Source organism: Barbus barbus (genome assembly GCF_936440315.1).
Source record: "Barbus barbus genome assembly, chromosome: 31".
In the NCBI taxonomy this organism is placed as follows: Eukaryota; Metazoa; Chordata; class Actinopteri; order Cypriniformes; family Cyprinidae; genus Barbus; species Barbus barbus.
Genome location: NC_136759.1, coordinates 5,234,592 through 5,256,917, shown reverse-complemented (window position 1 = coordinate 5,256,917; position 22,326 = coordinate 5,234,592). Strand labels below are relative to the sequence as shown.

Sequence of the window (22,326 nt, the reverse complement as noted above, 5' to 3'; positions counted from 1 at the left end):
ATTTAAATTTAATTACAATAAAATAATCTTAATTAAAACTACTTAAAGAAGACAGACTAATATAAAACAAAAATTGTTTGGCTTTTTTTTGTTTGTTTGTTTTACAAATTTATTTAGCAGATTGGATGAAATAGAGCAAAAATGAACTCTATTTAATACTTCATGGACTTTAAGAATCAATACACATCTCAACATACAACTCCCTTAATAAATGTACATTATTTTGTACTTCACTGTGTTTTATTGATATATTTTAATTTTTATAAAATATCGCATTTTAAAGTTCCCATAAATATTTCGAGCAATCAGAATCATGGGCCTGTTTCAGTATTAATTTTTAATTAAATTTGTTGCGTTCTCTTCTTCATAAAGTATGTAAACCATCATATTTTAATGTATGCAAGCCATATACATTTTTAAAGAATATTTTACTCCACTACAAAAATACTGTGAATATTTAACCTTTCTTTTTTAAAATCATTTCTTATTGCAACAATTTGAACAATGAACAAAATCAAATGCCGCAATGAAAAACATCAATCATAGCAAATCAAATACTGAGATAAACGTAAGAATATTAATAGAATAAAAAATATACAAATAGGCATATAAGCAAACAGCAATAAGACCAACATGCGGTGCATTGTGAATGATACTTATATTTTACTTATATTTATTATACACATCCATACTTGTATTTTTAACATATCTTACATCTATCCAAATTCCCTTGCATAATTTGTTTATAGCACAGGGGTATATATTGTCTACTGTATTTTATTTTTGTCTGTTGTGTATTTTTTTCACATATTTATTTGTTATCTGTGTCTCGTCACTTGTCATCCTGTTTGTGCACTGAAAGCTTCTGTCACCAAGACAAATCCCTTGTGTGTGTGTGTGTGTGTGTAAGCACACTTGGCAATAAAGCTCTTTCTGATTATGATTCTCTAATGATGAATGAAATAATAGCCTATGTTTTTAATTTAGAGTCATTTACAGCACTTTTCACAATGTTATTTCGTGTTGCTGTTATTATGAAGGCAGTGACCAATTTCTATTTTAAAATAAGTCGATGTGTGTTTTTGTGATGCCCATTTATGAATAAAGAATTTTGTATTTAAGCTTTTCTGTACTTCTGTCTGGGGCTTTTATTTTGAAATCCTCCTCGCTGCAGGTTTGCGGAAGTCCTCTCTGCTGTTAGTGCAATGGTGCTTGTAGCCTGTATACACACACACACACACACACACACTCAAACACACACACTTATACGGTTGTCCACACAAAACAGGATAAGAAACAACACACCCAAACATCATATTCCAGGACTTGCACCGCTGTTCTCTAGAAAAGGCCGAAGGAAACACAAATAAGGTGTGATGTTGATTACTTCTCTTTTGTTGGTTCTTGTTGTGAAACTCAGTGTTATTAAGTGCATGCAGAGGCCTATCACAGCCATCATATGCAAAAACCACAAATGCATTTACGCACAAAGTGTGATTAGGCAGAAATACTACTGGGTGAAAGAGGCTTTGTGGTTTGTACCGCCTTCAAAGATAAACAAAAGAAGTGGAAAGAGGCCTGACTTATCTGTATCCATCACACTGGGCCTGTGCTTGCGCAAAAGTACTGAGCTGTGTCTCAAACCAAGCGAGCAACCTACCCAGGGAGCGTTTGTGCCCATCATAGGCACGTTTGAACCAGTCATGACAGAATTATTCTAGGTAGACAGCTGACTAGGTTTGAGACACAGCCCAAGTGAAGCCCCTCTGTCATTCAGATTGATGTACAAAGTTGTTTATGGGTTCATATGACACTTAGACATGGGCTGCAGGTGGATAAGCTTCACAACTTCTGCTGGTTTGCATAGATCTTATTGCTGTATCCATTATGTGTTGACATTAACAGTTTAGAAGTGTTCAGAGCTGTAAAGTATGTTTTTGCATCGCTGTGATTTTGAGCTGCTATCTGCATTATCATCTACACATGTTCACTAGTCTTTCATGAAGTAAATGAAAAGATTTACAGTTAGGACACAGGTATGCATCTTACTGCTATTTATTAGTTTTCTCCTGAACCTAGATACTAAAATGATCTAGCCTTATGGTAATTGTGAGATAACTGGCATCTTCCAGTAATTCCTTGTTGTTAAATATTTTGTACTGTTTTCTCGTAAATAATATTAATGATATTATTAATATGAACTGTATAAATTCTATTTAAATATTTTAAAAGTATTAATTATTGGTAAAGATAATAATAAATTAGATTATTTCACGGCATCATACTAAATGGGGTAAATTGTCACAGTGTTAACCTGCTATCAAACAACCTAAATGTTTTTTATTAGAAAAAATATGTAAATAAACATATAATGCAGTATCCAACTTCCTTAATAAATGTAAGTTCTGTACTTCACTCTTTTATATTTTGTTGTTTTAATTTGATTTAAGTTTTAGAGAATCCATATAAATGCAGTATGCCTTTATGTAAAATCACTTGGATTTAATTTTGCGCTTATCTGTTTATTTTGTTATCCAAATTTACTTTTGGTTAATTCAACTTGATCTGTTTCCTTATAATAATTTTCAAGGTATTGTTAAATTGTAAAACTACAATATGCCAATAAAGCTCATTCTGATTCTGATAAGGCACGGTTTAAAAAGACATGATTGATTGAGTCAGTGTGGAAGAACTTGACTGGTCTGCAGAAAGCCAAGTCCTGATCCCAGCTGAACTCCTCTGGTGTGACTTTAAATGCAGACCTTGAGCCAAAAACTCATCACCAAACACCAATGACTTGTATAGACACTATAAGGACAAGTATTGGGACACCCCCTTCTTTAGAACAGACAAAGGCACTAACAAAACTGTGGCAACAAAGACGGAAACATAATTCATGTATTTAAAAATTGTATTTCCATCTCTGTTGCAACAGTTTTGGACGTGTCTAAAATGACAGTACCCTTATGTACAAGTCATTGGTGTTTGGTGATGAGTTTTTGGCTCAAGGTCTGCATTTAAAGTCACACCAGAGGAGTTCAGCTGGGATCAGGACTTGGCTTTCTGCAGACCAGTCAAGTTCTTTTTTAAAATCATTTCTTATTGCAACAATTTGAACAATGAACAAAATCAAATGCCGCAATGAAAAACATCAATCATAGCAAATCAAATACTGAGATAAACGTAAGAATATTAATAGAATAAAAAATATACAAATAGGCATATAAGCAAACAGCAATAAGACCAACATGCGGTGCATTGTGAATGATACTTATATTTTACTTATATTTATTATACACATCCATACTTGTACTTTTAACATATCTTACATCTATCCAAATTCCCTTGCATAATTTGTTTATAGCACAGGGGTATATATTGTCTACTGTATTTTATTTTTGTCTGTTGTGTATTTTTTTCACATATTTATTTGTTATCTGTGTCTCGTCACTTGTCATCCTGTTTGTGCACTGAAAGCTTCTGTCACCAAGACAAATCCCTTGTGTGTGTGTGTGTAAGCACACTTGGCAATAAAGCTCTTTCTGATTATGATTCTCTAATGATGAATGAAATAATAGCCTATGTTTTTAATTTAGAGTCATTTACAGCACTTTTCACATTGTTATTTCGTGTTGCCGTTATTATGAAGGCAGTGACCAATTTCTATTTTAAAATAAGTCGATGTGTGTTTTTGTGATGCCCATTTATGAATAAAGAATTTTGTATTTAAACTTTTCTGTACTTCTGTCTGGGGCTTTTATTTTGAAATCCTCCGCGCTGCAGGTTTGCGGAAGTCCTCTCTGCTGTTCGTGCAATGGTGCTTGTAGCCTGAATACACACACACTCAAACACACACACACACACATACGGTTGTCCGCACAAAACAGGATAAGAAACAACACACCCAAACATCATATTCCAGGACTTGCACCGCTGTTCTCTAGAAAAGGCCGAAGGAAACACAAATAAGGTGTGATGTTGATTACTTCTCTTTTGTTGGTTCTTGTTGTGAAACTCACAGCCAAAAACTCATCACCAAACACCAATGACTTGTATAGACACTATAAGGACAAGTATTGGGGCACCCCCTTCTTTAGAGCAGAAAAAGCCACTAACAAAACTGTGGCAACAAAGACGGGAACATAATTCATGTATTTAAAAATTGTATTTCCATCTCTGTTGCAACAGTTTTGGATGTGTCTAAAATGACAGTACCCTTATGTACAAGTCATTGGTGTTTGGTGATGAGTTTTTGGCTCAAGGTCTGCATATAAAGTCACACCAGAGGTGTTCAGCTGGGATCAGGACTTGGCTTTCTGCAGACCAGTCAAGTTCTTCCACACTGACTCAATCAATCATGTCTTTTTAAACTGTGTCTTATACACAGAGGCACTGTCATGTTAGAATAGAAAAGGGTTCTGTCCAAACTGTTGCTATAAAATTAGAAGCACACAGTTCCCTAGAATATCATTATATGCTTTAACATTAAGATTTGTACTCATAGAAATTACTAAAGTACTCAAACATGTTCATTAGAAGGGGGTGACCCAATACTTTTGGCAATATAGTGTATGAAACACACTGTGACACCGAAACCAACATGAAAAAAACTCAACTAGATTCTGTAATGTAGCCGTTGTGGTCTGTGACAACAAGCCCCAGTCTCCTGCAAATAATTTAGTTCAGTATTGTTGAACATGACAGTAATTCTTCTGACAGCTTGCAGCAGTTTTTGCTGGTAATGCACATATTAATATCAGGTGCTATAATAATTGGTTTTATCATAACATGGCTGATCAGACATCCTGTACTGGATCTCATGCAACTCCTGTGAAGTGAATGTTTAGATGCGTCCATTTGCATGTAACTCAGCATGCCAGTCATCTGTCTCAGGGGGCCGTGGGATCTGTCTGGGTTCAGATTTGTGTTGGGGCAGACGTGGCGAGTGTGGTCACCAGGTCAAGGATTTGGCTAACTTGCACAAGCTGCGTGGAGATTAACCGGCTGGACGTATGGTCCTGTGACGCACGGATCCCACAAGCTGCGGTATTCAGAGCATATGTGGCAGAATAATAGTAATTATTAATAATAATAGTGTAATTGTGTGGTTTTGGGGAAGGTTATAGAAACAAAACTGCAGCATTTATGAATAGCTTGTATTCAGGTTAGTATATGTGACCCTGGACCACAAAACCAGTCATAACTCTGGCCCTCTTCGTTTAGGAGTCACACTTGCCTCCTTCGCGGTCAAAAGTGACCGAAGCCTTGAAATTTAACTCTTTTTTTTTTTTTTTTTCAGGAAAATCAATGTAATATATTTTTGTTCAATAATATATTTTTATTATTATTTATGATTTTGAGGGAATTTTATGATACTATGCAATATTTATAAAATTTTAATGAGCTATTTTCTCCATTAGAATTAATATGTATTTTTTTATTTCTTTATTTTTTTACTATTTTTTTAATAAATGCAATATTTCACATTAAAATAGAGTGAAGGCATTTAAAATATTTTTTTTTTGAAGTGAGAATTGGGCCATCTGAAGGCATTAAAAAATAAAAACTTGTGTAATGTTGCGTAACCTTCTTGTATTAGCACCCTATATAGATATATACAGAGGCTTTTGGATTTCTGTTGTTTATTAGACATAATTTCTTAATTTTTTTAAGTTTTGCATTTGGATCCAAAAGATTCACTGACTTTTCAAATTTTTTCGTATTTCCCATTCATTTCCTATGTCAGTCATTTTTGACCGCGAAGAAGTCAAGTGTGTCTATTTTTTTTTTTTTGACCCTTTAACATATCCGAATCATGTCCATGATTTTTTTTGTGTGCTCATATTGCTAATGTGGCAATAGTCACCAAGTGTCATCTCATTCTGATGAGGCTAAGATTTTTAAAATTTCAAAATATAAACATTTTCGGTCAAAAATGACTGCCTTTAAAGTTGTCCAAATTAAGTTCTTAGTAATGCATATTACTAATCACAAATGTAGTTTTGATATATTTACAGTAGGACATTTACAAAATATCTTCATGGAACATGATCTCTACATAATATCTGAATTATTTTTGGCCTTAAATAAGAATAAATCATTTTGACCCATACAATGTATTTTGGGCTATTGCGACAAATATACCCCAGTGACTTAAGACTGGTTTTGTGGTCCAGGGTCATATATTTATTGGGTTTCTGTTTCATTTAATATAAAACATGCTTGAGATTTACTGCTGTGATCTTTTTGGAGGAAGCCAGTATGCAGCTGTATTCATTGAAGATATTGTTGCTGCACGTTTCCTGTTTGCTTTGTCGACTGCGGCATATGTGCTGTTCGAGACGCCTGTGTGGGTTTTTTGGAACAGTAAGTGTGAAGCTGCTCTCTACAGCCATGTCTTCAACCCTGCTGCTGGGGACCCACTGTCCTGTAAACTTTATTTCCTACCTGCTTCAGCACACCTGCATGTGTATTGTCAAGCAATCCTAAAGAGCTTGGTTAGCTGCTTCGGTTGTGTTTGATTAGGGTTGGAGCTAAACTCTCCAGGATAGTGGGTCCCCAGGAGCAGAGTTGAAGACCTCTGAGCTAGTGGCACATGGCTACTACTACAGAGTGTGCAATGCATGCATGTAGGGTGTGGTTGATGCTGACATGGTTTGATCACTGTGATGATTCTAGTCTTAAACTTTATCTACTGATCTACTCATGTCAGATGAAATGTCTTAACTTGAATTTCAGAGTAATGTTGTTGGCAGTGAGCACTGAACTTATGCTTATTTCGGTTTGTTACTTGTTTGTTTCTGTTGACTTGTTTATGTATGTTTTTGCTAGTCAATTCATTCTCTCAATTGTTTTTCTATTTGTTCATTCTTTCATTTGTTCGTTCTGTTTCTAGTTTATATTATTTAATTTGCCTTCCTGTAGTCAACCAGTAACACATGACTCTAGCAACCACAAGGTCATGGGTTCAGTTCCCAGAGAAAGCAAGTACTGATAAAATGTTTGTTGAATGTAGTTTAAGTCACTTTGGATAAAAGCTTCTGCCAAATGCATATATAAAATGTATGTAAATTTGTTCATTTTTGATTTGCTTGATATTTAGTTTGTTCATCTGTTCATTATTTGTTCTTTCATCTGTTCTATATTTCATTTTGTTGTTTTATTTGTGTGTTCCTTAGTTCATTCATCTGTTTGTTATTTTATTGGTTTGTACATTCATTTTTTTCACGTGTTTGTTCATTTTTCATTTGTTCATTTATTTATTCTTTTACTGTCAAGTCACAAAGGGATCCAGAGGCAAAGGGCAAGTCAAAACAGAGAATTTATTATCCAAAAACGAACTCAGGCAGTCTGTTGTTCGCTAGCCGGATTAGGCATACACAGAACAGGAAAAACATTCAGAAAAAACTGGAGCATAGACGCAGACTTGAGCGGAAGGGTGTGCGGTCCCGGCCGGAGTGGCGAGCAGCAACTTCCACAGAAGGCAGTACAGTCCGGAGGGCTGCGCCTGGAGGCAAACGGACCACTGGTCGCCGACAACTGGGAGACTGGGCAGAGATAAGGTCAGACACTCGACTTGACTAGACAGGACTGTTCTTGACAAAACACAGTAACGGTAATAGATCGAAAGAGAGCTGGCAGAATGGCTGCGAAGCACAATAATCTGACAAAGAAGTCTAGAAACACACAGAGAGAAACAGAGAAACAAATCAGCATCAAAAGGAGACGGGTGCCGTCCCAATCAGCACGAGCGCTGATTGTGAACGCGAACAGCTGAGTCTAGGAGGCAGAGCAAGAAATAGAAAGGAAAAGAAAACTGGAATCAAACCAGGCTCATTACATTTATATGTTCATTCTTTTCTAATTTGTCTGTTTGTGTGTTCATCATTTGTTTTATTAATTTATGGTTTTGTTATTTCACTTTTTCTTCCATTTGTTCATTCTCTTATTCGTTTTCCTTGTTCATTCTTGCTTCCTGTGACATTGAGAGTTATGTTTTCCTTTTGCTAGTTCTAAGTTGGTTGTACATTCTATTATTTGTTGTTTTGTTTTGGTTATTCTTTTGTTCATAAATGAGTTTGTTCATTAATTCTTTGAGTTAATTTTTTGACGTTTTCTCTGTTTCTCTTTGACTTTTACAGGTGGGCTCTCTGCTACCTGTTTGCCCTGGTAACGTGTTGCCATGCCCTTCCCTTTCGGTAAGTCTCACAAGTGTCCAGCGGACATTGTGAAGAATCTAAAAGACAACATGATCATTCTGGAGAAGCAGGACATTTCAGACAAGAAGGCTGAGAAGGTATTAAAGGCCTATGCAGTTTGTACAGAAATCTGCAATGTGTTTGGGCATGTACTGTGACTAGTACCCATTAAAAGCCATTATTGAGAGGGGTGTGTGTCCGCAGGCCTCTGAAGAGGTGTCCAAATCTCTGCTGGCCATGAAGGAGATTCTCTACGGGACGAATGAGAAGGAGCCGCAGACAGAAGCCGTGGCTCAGCTCGCTCAGGAGCTCTACAACAGCGGCCTGCTCAGCACCCTCGTCGCAGATCTGCAGCTCATTGACTTTGAGGTGCTTTTATAGACTTTAGAGTTTAATAGACTAGGCCAGAAAATGACACGAAATTTCAAAACATTGCAGGAAGTTACTCAAAATCTATTGAGCAGTTCTCAAATGCTGTTCTTTTTTTTTTTTTTTTTTTTTTTAAAGAAGACTCTTATGCAAAGTATGAGTCAAAACGACCTACGCCTGACAAATGAATCACGTTGTGATGTGGAGGTGTTCAACCTTTCTGGCTTTGAGGCTGTATTGACAAAGCTGCTAATTTATAAACATTTTATTTATTAACAGAAACTAAGAATTGCCATTAAAATTGCTTTAATTAAATATTTATATAAATCTTATAAAATGTATTAATAATAATGATAATAATGCTTAATTCAAATGTAAGTAATTACCACATAATAGGGTTTGTACTTTTTATTTCTAATAAATGTATTATTTTATCATCTTTATCATTTTATCATCTTTAGTCTTTATTTTTGATTAGTTTTGTTTTCAACCTGATAAAATATTTTAGAGCTCAATTTAATATTAAGCTAAAAAAAATGGCTTTTTAATATTTTATTAATATTGCATGACTTTTCCAGGTCTAAATATCACAATTTTTTTTTATTCCCTTTTTATATATTATACACAAGTTTTCCAAGACTTTACTGTATGAACCTTGATTCTTAAATAAAAAACAATTAAGGAAATTAGAATAGGAAATACAATTATTTTAAAGAACATTTAGTCTTATTTTAAATCATTTTAAGCCAGCTGTGCTGAGGCCCCCTAGTGATTGAGAATCACTGGTCTAGCCCTAGAACGTGATCATTTCAACTTCAACTTTGTTTAATAGGTAAGAAACAACTATTCAATTGAAAACAAAAATAAAGAACCTTCCCCTATGTATCCTCAAAAGAGATGCTCCCCTCAATGCCATCTAATCAAAAGTGGCTTCTTATTTTACAACTGAGAGACGTTAATACTGCGTGTATTAACCAGATGTCAACGGCATTCTGTCTTGACTGGCCACTTGTGATCAGATCAGCTGACATATAGTTTGAGACCAATTGTAAACCGTATATGTTCATTTTATCTCTCAGATTACTATTTGTGAAATACATGCTTGTATTATGATCAGTTGAGCTTTTCAGTAACTGTTCTGCGTGTTATTTGTGTTTAGGGTAAGAAAGATGTGGCACAGATCTTTAATAATATTCTGAGACGTCAGATCGGCACACGGACACCTACAGTCGAATACCTGTGCACTCAACAAAATATACTCTTCATGCTGCTTAAAGGGTGAGACATGCACACAAAAACACATTCTGAAGACATTTATTTTTTTATTTAATATATATGTATATATATAACCTGAAATTCTGCAGTTGTTAGACTAGCTCAATTTGCTTTTCCGATTTAGAGGCTGCTGTTTAGATCCAATCTCAACCAGAGAACTGGTTTGGTGACTATTAGTCATACTCATATGAGTTTTTAGAGAGTTTTTTCTGATCCCAGATTACCCCTAAGATAACCTTATGAGTAAACTTTAGCTGTGTGTGTACATCAGCGATATCATGCTTTTCTATACAATGGAAATGAATGGTGACCAAGGATCAAACTCCATAAAGCACCCTAACAGTAGGCCATATGACTTCATAGGGCTTGAAATGAGTATAGATTACTCTTGTGGTGTTTTTTTTTTGTCATTTTTAGAGCTTGACAACCTTTGTTTTATTGTATGGAAAAGAACTGAGCAGCATGAACATTAGCATCTCCTTTTCGATCTATGAAAGCAAGTCAAACATGTTTTGATCTACATGAGCATGTGTATATGTTGGCAAAATGTTTCTGATGTTGAGTTCCTGTCCTTTTTATAGATACGAGTCTCCAGACATCGCTCTGAACTGTGGGATCATGCTGAGGGAATGCATACGGCACGAGCCGCTGGCCAAGATCACCCTCTGCTCCGAGCAGTTCTACGATTTCTACAGATACGTGGAGATGTCCACCTTCGACATTGCCTCGGATGCATTTGCCACTTTTAAAGTTAGTGTTTTTGTAAATATACAAGCTTTGAGTGTTTTTTCTTTTTTTGTCGGGGTGATAATCTTTATTTCATCTTCAGATGCACTGTATAATTATTATGTCTGATGAATTCCATTTGTTTGGTTTTCTTCCAGGATTTGCTGACGAGACACAAACTGCTCAGCGCTGAGTTTCTGGAGCAGCACTATGACAAAGTGGGTCACTGGCGTGCAATATTTTGACTTTTTTGCACCCTCAGATTCCAGATTTTCAAACAGTTGTATCAAATATTGTCCAATCATAACAAACCATACATCCATGGAAAGCTTATTTATTCAGCTTTCAGTTGATGTGTAAATCTCAATTTTTCGAGAAATTTACCGTTATGACTGGTTTTGTGGTCCAGGGTCACATATGTTCTTCAGATTAACTGTGGATGGCTTTCAGTAACATCTGGCAACCATGTGTCCAAATACTTTTGTAATAACAGTAAATATATTGTTCTTGTGAAGTGCTTTGCTTGGAAATAAATAAATGCCACTTGGTTCTGTATTTAATTTAATGCATAAGTATTCAAATACTTTTTGAGGCTACTGTGTGAGAAGCCAAACAGCTTTATACTTACTGTATATCTCTTTCCTGTCTTTTTGTCACACTTTTGATCTTCAGTTCTTTAGTGAATATGAGAAACTTCTTCATTCTGAAAACTATGTGACTAAGAGGCAGTCGCTAAAGGTAAGAAATGGGTCATTTTTTGTGTTGATTGTGCTTATTTAAAGTACCATTTGAAGGTTTGGGATCACTAAGATTTTTAATTTTTTTTTTAATTAAATTAAATCTCTTACCAAGGATGCAATTATTTGATCAACAATACAATAAAAATGGTAATATTGTGAAATATTACAATTGAACTGGTTTCTATTTGAATATACGTATTTTAAAATGTGATTTATTACTGTGATGCAAAGCTGAATTTTCAGCATCATTACTCCAGTCTTCAGTGTCACATGATCCTTCAGAAATCATTCTAATATGCTGATTTACAACTCAAGAAACATTTTTTAGCACTGTTGAAAATGGTTGTTCTGCTTATTATTTTTGTGGAATCGGGCAATATAAATCTTTTTTTAATATACTAAATGTTTTTACTGTCACATTTGTTTAATGTAATGCACCCATGATGAAAAACATTTCATTTTAAGAAAAAAATAACTTTAAATGGTAGTATATGTCTGATTATGTGTATAGTAGCTGTGGTATGGTACAAGCTCTAATGCATTTAAACTGAATTCTGTGCCTGTTTACTATAGCAACTAGATCTTTATTTTTTATAATGTGTTATGTCGTTTCTCTTTGTCTCAGCTTTTGGGAGAGCTGCTTTTGGACAGGCACAACTTCACTATAATGACAAAGTACATAAGCAAACCAGAGAACCTCAAACTCATGATGAACCTACTGAGAGACAAGAGCCGCAACATCCAGTTTGAAGCCTTTCATGTATTTAAGGTATGAATTGTCAGCTGAGTCTTCCCAGTTCGACACTCACCAATATGCCATCCCAAAACTTGTCTCAACCTTCAACATAAGTTCTTTCTTTATGCATTTAGGTGTTTGTGGCCAATCCGAATAAGACCCAGCCAATCCTTGACATCCTGCTGAAGAACCAGACCAAACTCATCGAGTTCCTCAGCAAGTTCCAGAACGACCGCACCGAGGATGAGCAGTTTGGCGATGAGAAGACCTATCTCATCAAACAGATCCGAGACCTCAAGAGGCCAACCCCGCAGGAGGCTTGAGAAGGCTCACGAATGTATACGAATGCATAGAGGACGTCTAGACAGTGTTTTAGGCAGCGTCTGGACGATGTTTGGCTCTCTGGGACGTTGAGTGCCCGCAGCGCTGGGCATGTTTTTGTGTTTTGCAGGAACCGTTAAATGCCGTTTCAGCTCGGTGGGCGAGAAATATGACGACGAGGGTGAAAAGTAGTCTTGCTGGACATTCAACCGCTCGCCCTACAATGTTTTATTCTCATTTTTTCAAAAAACGAGCAAAATGAACAGAAAAGACGGATGTAGATGCTGCTGCTTTATTGCACATAAAGGAGGAGGGTTTTGTAACTCATACACAAACATACACGCAAATATCTGTTGATGCTAATTGGATATTAATGAATTCCAGGAAATTTGACATGCAAAAAGCACTTAAACACACTCGTGTCAGCTCTTTTGCTCATTGTCGACTGAAAAACTGCAAATGTGACGCATAATTCATGCTTTGCACATTTTGCTTATCCTGGGTGAGTGAACATGTACATAGGTGTCTTCATCTTTATGGGTGCTATCAGATTCATTTTCAAAGACTGAAATGAGTAAATGTTGACTGAGGAGGGTTTAAGGATTTGTTAAAGTTTTGTCTGTGATGTTAACTCTGATTTAACTCTGGGTTAAACTCTCATCATTAGTCACTGCGCACAGTGGGTGTAACGGAAAGTTAACTTATCTGCTTTCTGTTATTGTGACCTTAAGATTTGTGCTCCGACTCTTGTTTTTTTGTTTGTTTTTTTTACTTCTAATACTAGTTTCAGTATAACTAATCCCACTACTCATACCTTTTAGTTAGTTAATGTTAAATTGTCTCTTGTTTGGATAATTGGATGAGTTCATGGGTGAAATCTTACAAAGAAACAATTTTAGGTCACATTTCACCCCAAAATCAAATGAAAAAATATATATTTTGGGACATTCCTCTCCCAAGTTCTCATTACTTTACAGTATCTGGTCTTTTTCATTAGAGTCTCATTATTGTGATTTTTTTTTTTATATAACTTAAATTATATATATATATATATATATATATACATACATACAGTTTTACTGTAATATATACTTGTATACAGATTTTTGTAAATTATGCATTACAGAAATTGGGGCAAAATTGTCATGTTACAAATCTTAAGTTGTATAACCATACACAAACTATAATTTCATATATCTTTCTTTTGAATTTGGGGCAAAATGTGAGCTGGTCAAGTTCTTTACTGGTTTTTGGACTAAATTCACTAGCGTATGGTTTTTAGTTGGGGGGGAAAAATAGCGAGTGCGACGTTATTATCAGCAGACTGATCTGAAATGAGTGGATGTAGAGAAACAGCTCATATGAGCACCTGATTGTAGCTGCTGAGAGAAAATTTGAGTAGTCATGTCCTTTATGAATGTTTTATTTAGGTTTGTTTTAACAACAGTGCAGTGGTTGATGGGGGTTGTCATGTAATACTTTTAAATCTGGTGTAAGAATGGAAAAACCACACAAAACTGTAAGTGATTTGAAGGGTTTGGTTGAATTACAGTTGGCATTACTGCTTTTACTCAGAAGACAGCCACAATCATCTACCATAAAACCCTTCATTTCTCCCCTAAGCGAAAGCAGGCGTTACTCATAATGGTAACTCTTACTCATTTTCAATGCAGAACTTTACCTGAACTCCCATAAAACATGTTCTGCCGAATGTTTACAGTACTGGTCAGAATAACAGGGATTGACATGTCTATAACAGTATTTTATTTTAGTGAAACCTACAATAAACTACGTCGCTACGTAGTCCATTTTTTCATATTTCATACTGTATGTGGTGACGGGCAACTCTCCATTGGTTGGCACATGTAACAACAGCCAATCACAGTCATCTTGTATGCCTGACATCATAATGGCCCAGAGCTTTAAGAATTCTGAGAATTAGCAAATTTATCTTGCATATCAGTGCATGTTTCTCTTGTGCAGCCTTAGATTAAGCATGGAGGCTGGAAACCTCTTGGCCTGCTGTCTGCTCAATTAAACAGTCCAATCTAACCTATGTAGATCTGGGCCAAATAATAAGACTTGGGCACAGAAACGGTGGAGTTTCATCTGAAATGTCAATCAGTAGCCAAACTAACAGTTGGAAATAAAGTTTGGAATAAGATAATTGTTTCTACTGTCGTTTTTCTTTGATTAGCAGTGTTTATTCACTAAAATACTATGGTACAACCATTTTAAGACCTTGTAACAAGGTAATACCATTATATTATAACATTACAGCACCTTTTTATAGGTAAAGATAGATAGATAGAGGTAGTCTGGTTGATTATAGAATGCTTTAATTTACAAGTCATGTTTTATATGGCATATATGGAAAGTATTACCATCACATAGATAAAATTATACATCTTAAACAGCTAAATTCGTCCACACGCATATGATGTATACAAAACGTGCGCGCGCTTGCTCATTCTGGGTCGCGCGCATCATCACCGCTGTCGCTGGCACTGTGACTTTAAGAGCGATTTTTATGTATAAATATATAAATAAATAATAGATTCTTCCGGTCCATTATAACAAACGTCAAATATAGTGTCAGAAAGCCAAGGGGTATAAAGGATCTGCGTTCTCGCCCTTCATCATGGTGAAGATCAGCTTTCAGCCCATCACGGGACAAAAAGCCGAGAAAGAGGAGGGCGATGGAGATAAAACTCAAATATTCATACCGCATCCACACGTAAGTTTCGTTTTTTGTGTGCATCATGTGAAATGTCACGGAAAACAGCGGTTGAAACCAACCAAAAGCCGGAAAGGAAAGAACATCCATGGTAAACCTTTAATCGTGTCATGCCATCATGATCTATAGATAATGCTCCATCAGCACGTTTTTATGCATTTGTAGTTTTTGTTTTTTTTCTGAAATACAGAAATATTGTTGCCCTTTGGTGTCATAACAAGACGACATGGATGCTGCAGCACCTGCACCAATCACATCATGTAACATGCATCATGTTTATCTCAGACATAAAATGTGCACTAGATCTCCCTATGTGCTCAAAATGTGTGCATTATTGCGATATTTTAATCAAATCGCTCATCTTTAATAATTTAATTAAAGAACATATTTGGTTAAACTAATATAAAATAGCTTAAAACATTCATTTTAAAATATATTCATTATAATGAATGCTTGGATTGTTATTGTCAGAGCTTAAGGCCTTTATTCTTAATAGCTTGTAATGAAAGGGATGAAATTTGACAGTGCTGCACAGGTTTGTGTGTCTAAGCAACACACACACACACACACACACACACACACAAATCCAATAGAGACAAAATGGCAGATGGCTATGATGAGGAGAAATGACTTCCGTGAGCTGTTTAATATCAGCGTGTGTATGTATGTAAACGTTTAACTGTCTTTGGGGACCAAATGACCCCCTAATGATGAATAAAACAAAGTGAAGTGAGTAATTTGTGGCCCACTAGCATCTCTAATTATTCATTTTGTCAGAATATTCATACTTATATAAAAGATGCAAAAAATCATGTCAAAAGGGTATGAGAGAAACATAGGCATCTAATGTTTTTAAACATTAATGCTTACTACTTGGTACTACTGCGTACTGAATATTAAAATGTAACATTACCATAAAACTGATCAAACGGGTTTTCTATAACATTTGTATCTAGTAATGTTTTCATAACTTAAAGGGAACAGTATCTGGATGACTTCTTGCATCCACAGAGATGCTAAATTGGGCACTTTGCTTTCCCATAAGGCCACGGGAGCTGAGGATCCAGAACTGAAAAATACAAAATGAGGAGACAAAAAAAATACTTCAATTTAAACAAATAATGTTTTTTTTTCTTTCTTTTTGTAAAAATGGGGTAGGTGTTAGTTTAGCATTTTTCAAATATTTTAAATCAAATTACCTTAATGTAAAAACGATAAGCTGATAAGTCAAAAGGAAGTCACCGTCATGATATCAAACCAAATGTGTGTGTGTGAGTTAAGGCCATGTGCAGTTGGCAGATGGGTTGCAAGACTGGGGGCGTTATTAGTCATTGCCTATTTGCATCTCTCATCTAATAATTTCCCATAGTACGCGAGCACTGAATAGTCCATTCTTGGCGAGTGTAGTGAGTGTAGTGCCGATTGTAGCGTGTCTCCCAGTGTGTGGGTGATCATACTGAAAGTGGCACGGTATATTGAGGACATGATGAATTCATTACTTCTTTGTGTGTGTATGGGTGTGTGTGCTGCGGGTTTTGCCATCTTGGTAAGGACCAAATGTCCCTGCTGAGACAGTACAACCTAAAATGACCTACTTTGTGGAGGCCTGTGGGAGGAGCTCATGATGAAAACAACTTCATAAAGGGTCTAAATGTCTTCATTCAGATTAGGGTGTAGTGGTATGCTAAGGGAAATAACATTTTGTAAATGCCCCTAATATGATATAAAAATATGTGTGTGTGTATTTGTAGGTGGACGAGGAGCTGGTCTTGCCTGTCGGACGGAAACGCTCCTCCCTGAGTGGACTTTGCTGTTTGACAACTGCACTGATTGTCTTCACCTGCAGTTTGATATATGCTTCGATTTATATCTACCGCTACTACATCATTCCTCAGGTATCACACAATCATATGAGTGGCGTGAACCTGAAACACACTGCACGATTTTTGGCTGTCCCAGACGAAAGATTGGCATCGTGAAAGAACCGTGGCGATTTCTGTGATCGTGGCTCCTAATGTCGTACAGTGAGAACGATTCAAAGAATCTTGCGACCGAAGATAGCCTACGATCAGGTTTTTCTGCCAGTGTCAGAAATACAGCATGATCATAGTGTTTGCAGCTACGACCCACATTTACTGACCGGTTTACTGCTTTCCTCAAGCTCTTATCACTTCTTCTTCTTTTGCCACTTCCACTTTTTTAAGCACCCATAAAAACTGCTAAAGTGATTCATCGTGGTCTTTTTGTTTACCACTAGCTCATACTGATGACATTTTATTCTTCTTTAGAAACATGCGTCGTTGCGTCAATATGTGTCATCATACATGCATGTCGTACCCAAGTTTATTAGATTCATGTCACAGTGTGATTTACATTGACCTTATAGGATTGCTAAAATTGTGCAATGTGTAGAAGGCTTAACACTCGCAGTTATGACTGTATAATTAGTTAAGCTGAAGATTCTGTTGGTTCTGGCTTTCAATTTTTGTCTCAGCAAGAGCTTAAATGTTTTGTTGATGGCTCGCTGCTGTGATTCATCCGCTATGTGATTTGTTTTTGAGTTGTTTGAGTGAAAGATTCAATGACTGACTCATAAACTAGTACTTTGTACTATTACTTTGTTTTTCCATTTATTGACTGACAGCTCTCCTGTCCCTGTGCAAGTGCACTGTGTAAACGTGATGCTTACTATAGTACTAGAATAAGTGTGAACATGCATTTACTCAACTCACTTGCACAAAAACAGATTCAGTATTCCTCAAAATGAATCAAAACTGAAATGCAAACTCAGAATATGACGAAAACCTGCAATAATTAAATATATTATACATATATTTATCCTTTATGCATTTAAACCCATTTTATTAACCAATGTCTTTGCTGCTGACATTCGATTATCCAATTCAACCATAATAGTAAGCAAAAATGACTTTAGATAAACATAACACGTGTTTGTAGTGTTGAACTTTGTTCTCCTGCATCCTGTTCTGCAATCCAGAATGACAGCACAGCTGCTTCCTCGACTGTACAGACGTGAATTTTGAATTTACATTTCCTTCAGCCTGCTTCAGCCGGCTTATTCATTTCCATTTTGGTGTGAAAGGGCCAAAAATAGAGCTTTTTTATATTAAAAACAAACAAGCAAGCCCAACACAGATGAGAAAAAGTAATGCAACAGTAATGTAATGCATTTCTTCCCAGAAAAAGTAACTAAGTAACATAATTAGTTACTTTTTATGGAGTAACGCAATACTGTAATGCATTACTTTTAAAAGTTACTTTCAACACTGCTCACGAGGACAACTCAATAGAAAATAACAATGTATTCTAAATATTATTTTCGGGGTATACAACACTTTATCTTATCACATTTGTGACCCTGGACCACAAAACCAGTCAGAAGTAGCACAGGTATATTTGTCGCAATAGCCAAAAATACATTGTATGGGTCAAAATTATTGATTTTTCTTTTATGCCAAAAAATCATTAGGCTATTAAGTTACTGGTGATGGTGGTGATGGCGGAGTGGATAAGACACATGCCTTTGGTGTGAGAGACCCGGGTTCGAATCCACTGTGAGACACCAATGTGTCCCTGAGCAAGACACTTAACCCCCAGTTGCTCCAGAGGCGTGCGACCTCTGACATATATAGCAATTGTAAGTCGCTTTGGATAAAAGCGTCAGCAAAAAAAAAAAAAAAAAAGTTAAGATGAAGATATTTTGTAAATTTCCTACCATAAATATATTAAAACTTAATTTTTGATTAGTAATATGCATTGCTAAGGACTTCATTTGGACAGTTTTAAAGGAAATTTTCCTTTTAAAGTTTTAAAGGAAATTTTTTTTGCACCCTCAATATTTTTGCACCCTCAGGTTCCAGATTTTCAAACAGTTGTATCTCGGCCAAATATTGTCCAATCCTAACAAACCATTCATCAATGGAAAGCTTATTTTCATAAGCAAAAAATGGACCCTTATAACATTTTTATGGCAAGACTGTAGATTAAGAGACACCCGCAAAAGCAGTGCATTGTAAAAGAATGAGCTCGTGATAGGATAGAATGAAAATCGATGTTTTTTCCAGCTATTTTAAGCCCTATTTGAAAGTTATCTGTTATCTTATGTTCTTTTGTCAGGGCTTTTGGTTTAGGTGATGGTAAGATCAAAACAGTATTATCATATAATTTAAAATCATGTATTGTATGTGATGGTTATTCAGGTTCCGGATCAGAGTCGGTTCCACTGCCGTGTCGTGTACGAAGATTCGGTGGCTGCTCCACTGCGAGGGTCTCACGAGCTGGAGGAGAGCGTTGGGATCTACCTGAAGGAAAACTACGAGCAAATCAGCATACCTGTGCCCGACTTCAGCAACACAGACCCTGCTGATATCATTCATGATTTCAACAGGGTAACACACTTAGCTCTCGTTATATGTACTAATACTAATACATCAGCAGAATATGTTTTCATGTGATGCGTTTGGGTTTTTTAGGGTCTGACGGCTTACCATGACATTGCCTTAGATAAGTGTTATGTCATCGAGCTCAACACCTCTGTTGTCATGCCACCACGTAACCTCTGGGAATTGCTCATCAACGTCAAGGTACCTGTATTGTTTGTATATAAAGGCATTTGAAATGTAAACTATACATATTTGATGGTGTTGCCTTTCTATCTTTTTGTAGAAAGGGACTTACCTGCCCCAGACGTACATTGTCCAGGAAGAGATGGTCGTGACTGGTCGTGTTAATAATATGCATCAGCTTGGCCGCTTTATTTACCGTCTGTGTAACGGTAAAGATACGTACAGGCTCCACCGCCGCACCTCACGTCGTCGTAAGTTTACATATTTTTGTCTTTTTCTTTAGTATGAATAGTGGTCAACTAATATGGATCATTCAAAGGCTGTTTCCAATAGAGTGCATCATATCACGTGACTGAAATTAGATAATAATTACATCATATTTAATGGGTTTACCTAAAACTGAAACATTAAATTAAAATATCTTAATCTTTAAAAACAAAGGTATACATTTTTCATCTCAACAACTAGCAACAAGCTACAAGCCCAATTTGGCAATGCAATATTACGCCATAATTAATTCTTCATCTTCTTGGTGGGAGGAAACTGTGCTCCTGTGTGGCTTCACAGCTGCCATACAAATCTGATTGACGTCTAGCTTAATGGCTCTTTGCAGCGAATTAGCGGAACAATTAAGTAACATCCACTGTATGGCTTCCTGTATTAAGCAATCTACTTCTCCCTGGTTCACGAAGATCTTTTTGTGGGAATATAATATGATAATATCCACGACAACCATGAACTTTTGGGAAACTGAGACAATTTCCCAGTAGGCTGTGAAATTATGATCCATGAATATTCAATTGTTAGTTCCTATTTTATATTATTTTATACAATTCAATATCCCATATTTTGTGTTTATGTAGTGTACGGTTCTTGTACACTATTGTCACGCTACGGTGTGAAATGAGCGCTCGAAGAAGATGAATGAATAATTAATTCTTCTAATAAATCCACACAGAGGGTAATCCACAATAGATATCGACTATACCAGACAAGGGAACACAGGACAGACTAGAACTTAAATAGGGAGGCAAATGAGGATAATTAATGAGACACAGGTGAATGAAATGACAAAATCAAAGTATGAATATGAATTATTTTCTAATATGCAATTGATTTATAGTGTCATTTTAGTATCGTAACTAGAGATACTATTGTTTTTATTAATATAATATTTTATTTTTATTTATGAGAGATTAGTTAAAATGAGGAAAGTTCTTTATATTTTATTTTATGTCAGGTAATGAAAAGGTTTTAGTTTCAGTTTTAGCTTTTGTTAATTATAATAACCCTGGTAATTTACAACTAATTTTGTTCACATTATTTTTCCTGTTAGGTATCACCAAGCGTGATGCGCAGAACTGTCACCGAATCCGTCACTTTGAGAACACTTTCGTGATGGAGACAATGATTTGTGAGACTCCATAGGCTGCTTGTCATTTTGCCCCGCCTATTTCTGATGAGACCACGCCCTCTGGTCTTGGTAGCCACACCCCTTTGAAAATCACACTCTTTACCTCTAATTCTTCATGTCTTTACACCCCATTTCTCTCTTTTTGTACTACTCTCTCTGTACCTAGTAATTCATTACAAATATTCCCTTGACAATGTCTGAACAGTTTGTTTCTGCATATTTGCAATAATGAGCATTTTCAAATTGATGCATTTAAAAATGTAACAGTAGCATCTGAAGTCTTTAAATGAGAAGATTACATGGGCATTAAGCTGCACAATGCCTGCATGCTCGTACCTGCGTGTAACCGGCTGTTTGTGTTCCATCAAACTGCTCTTTGCTTGCTTTCCTTGTGTATTTGTGTGTTTTTAGATCTATTCTGGGATAGAGATGCACCGAAACTGGCCAAAAATACCATAAAATGCTGCAAAAAATATTATCAGAAAGTATTACTCTAACATCCAATCTCTGAATTGCAAAAATAATTTTCGTAGTTTTTATCTTGTGGTTAAAAGCACATTATTATAAAGAGAGTTTGCTTGTGCTCAACACATTTGAAAAGGTAAAGAGTCTTTTGCCCTGATTTGTGTGTTCTTAGGCACAATATTCACTTTCCTTTCGGTGCATCACTACTCATATCCCAACTGATCCTAGTGCAGGTTAAAGCTTCTGATGAAAAATCGCTTCCATCATTACATTTATCACATGTGTTCATTTACTATGTATCTCGATATTCACTTTAGTGCTTCTACAACATGCTTCCTGTGCCACTTCCTCTTTTCTTCTTTCTCTCTCTGCATGCTTTTCAAGACAACACATGCATTGTTTGAGTATTTTCTTATCATATGAGCGAAGCCTTAGGCCAGATTCATGCCCTGGACTAATGTATACAATCTCAAAAGCTCTTCGTGTTTATGTGTGTGTTGAAGTTAAAAACCTTGTTTAGTTGGGTGAAGCAAACATGTAAATAAACCAATAACATCTTTTTTTGTCATTTCTGTTACGAAACACTGACAGCATGGCCAAATCCATTTTTCTTCTTTAACAAAAGCAATTGCACAATACAAAAATTGCAGTTTATGTTGCATAACTGCTTGTTTTACACCCTCAGCACTGTCAGCAGTTTCTAGAAAAATATCCTGATGATAAACAGCATGCAGAACACACATCGTTAAATCAGCAGGG

The 22,326-nt window shown here is 36.0% G+C and overlaps 2 protein-coding genes across 4 annotated transcripts; both read left to right on the top strand.

The window, feature by feature from the left end:
• Positions 1 to 1,199: 1,199 nt before the first annotated feature.
• LOC306851140 (calcium-binding protein 39-like) lies at positions 1,200 to 13,333 on the top strand. Of its 3 annotated transcripts, none has more exons than XM_079387257.1 (9): positions 1,200 to 1,371; positions 8,142 to 8,296; positions 8,403 to 8,567; positions 9,727 to 9,845; positions 10,424 to 10,592; positions 10,727 to 10,786; positions 11,241 to 11,306; positions 11,934 to 12,077; positions 12,179 to 13,279. In XM_079387257.1, the coding sequence occupies exons 2-9, from the start codon at positions 8,183 to 8,185 to the stop codon at positions 12,365 to 12,367; spliced, it is 1,026 nt and encodes a 341-aa protein (XP_079243383.1). In that variant the 5' UTR covers positions 1,200 to 1,371; positions 8,142 to 8,182; the 3' UTR covers positions 12,368 to 13,279. The 3 variants fall into 3 exon arrangements, with proteins under 3 accessions (XP_079243383.1, XP_079243382.1, XP_079243384.1); XM_079387256.1 differs by lacking the exon at positions 1,200 to 1,371 and adding an exon at positions 3,810 to 3,970 and having other exon boundaries at positions 12,179 to 13,333; XM_079387258.1 differs by lacking the exon at positions 1,200 to 1,371 and adding an exon at positions 7,279 to 7,562.
• A 1,497-nt stretch (positions 13,334 to 14,830) lies between these two features.
• Positions 14,831 to 22,126, top strand: LOC306851790 (integral membrane protein 2C-like). The gene is made up of 6 exons (XM_079388233.1): positions 14,831 to 15,102; positions 16,854 to 16,997; positions 19,323 to 19,511; positions 19,596 to 19,706; positions 19,789 to 19,939; positions 21,025 to 22,126. Exons 1-6 carry the CDS (start codon positions 15,007 to 15,009, stop codon positions 21,114 to 21,116), a joined length of 783 nt encoding a protein of 260 aa, XP_079244359.1. The 5' UTR covers positions 14,831 to 15,006; the 3' UTR covers positions 21,117 to 22,126.
• The last annotated feature ends 200 nt before the right edge of the window (positions 22,127 to 22,326 follow it).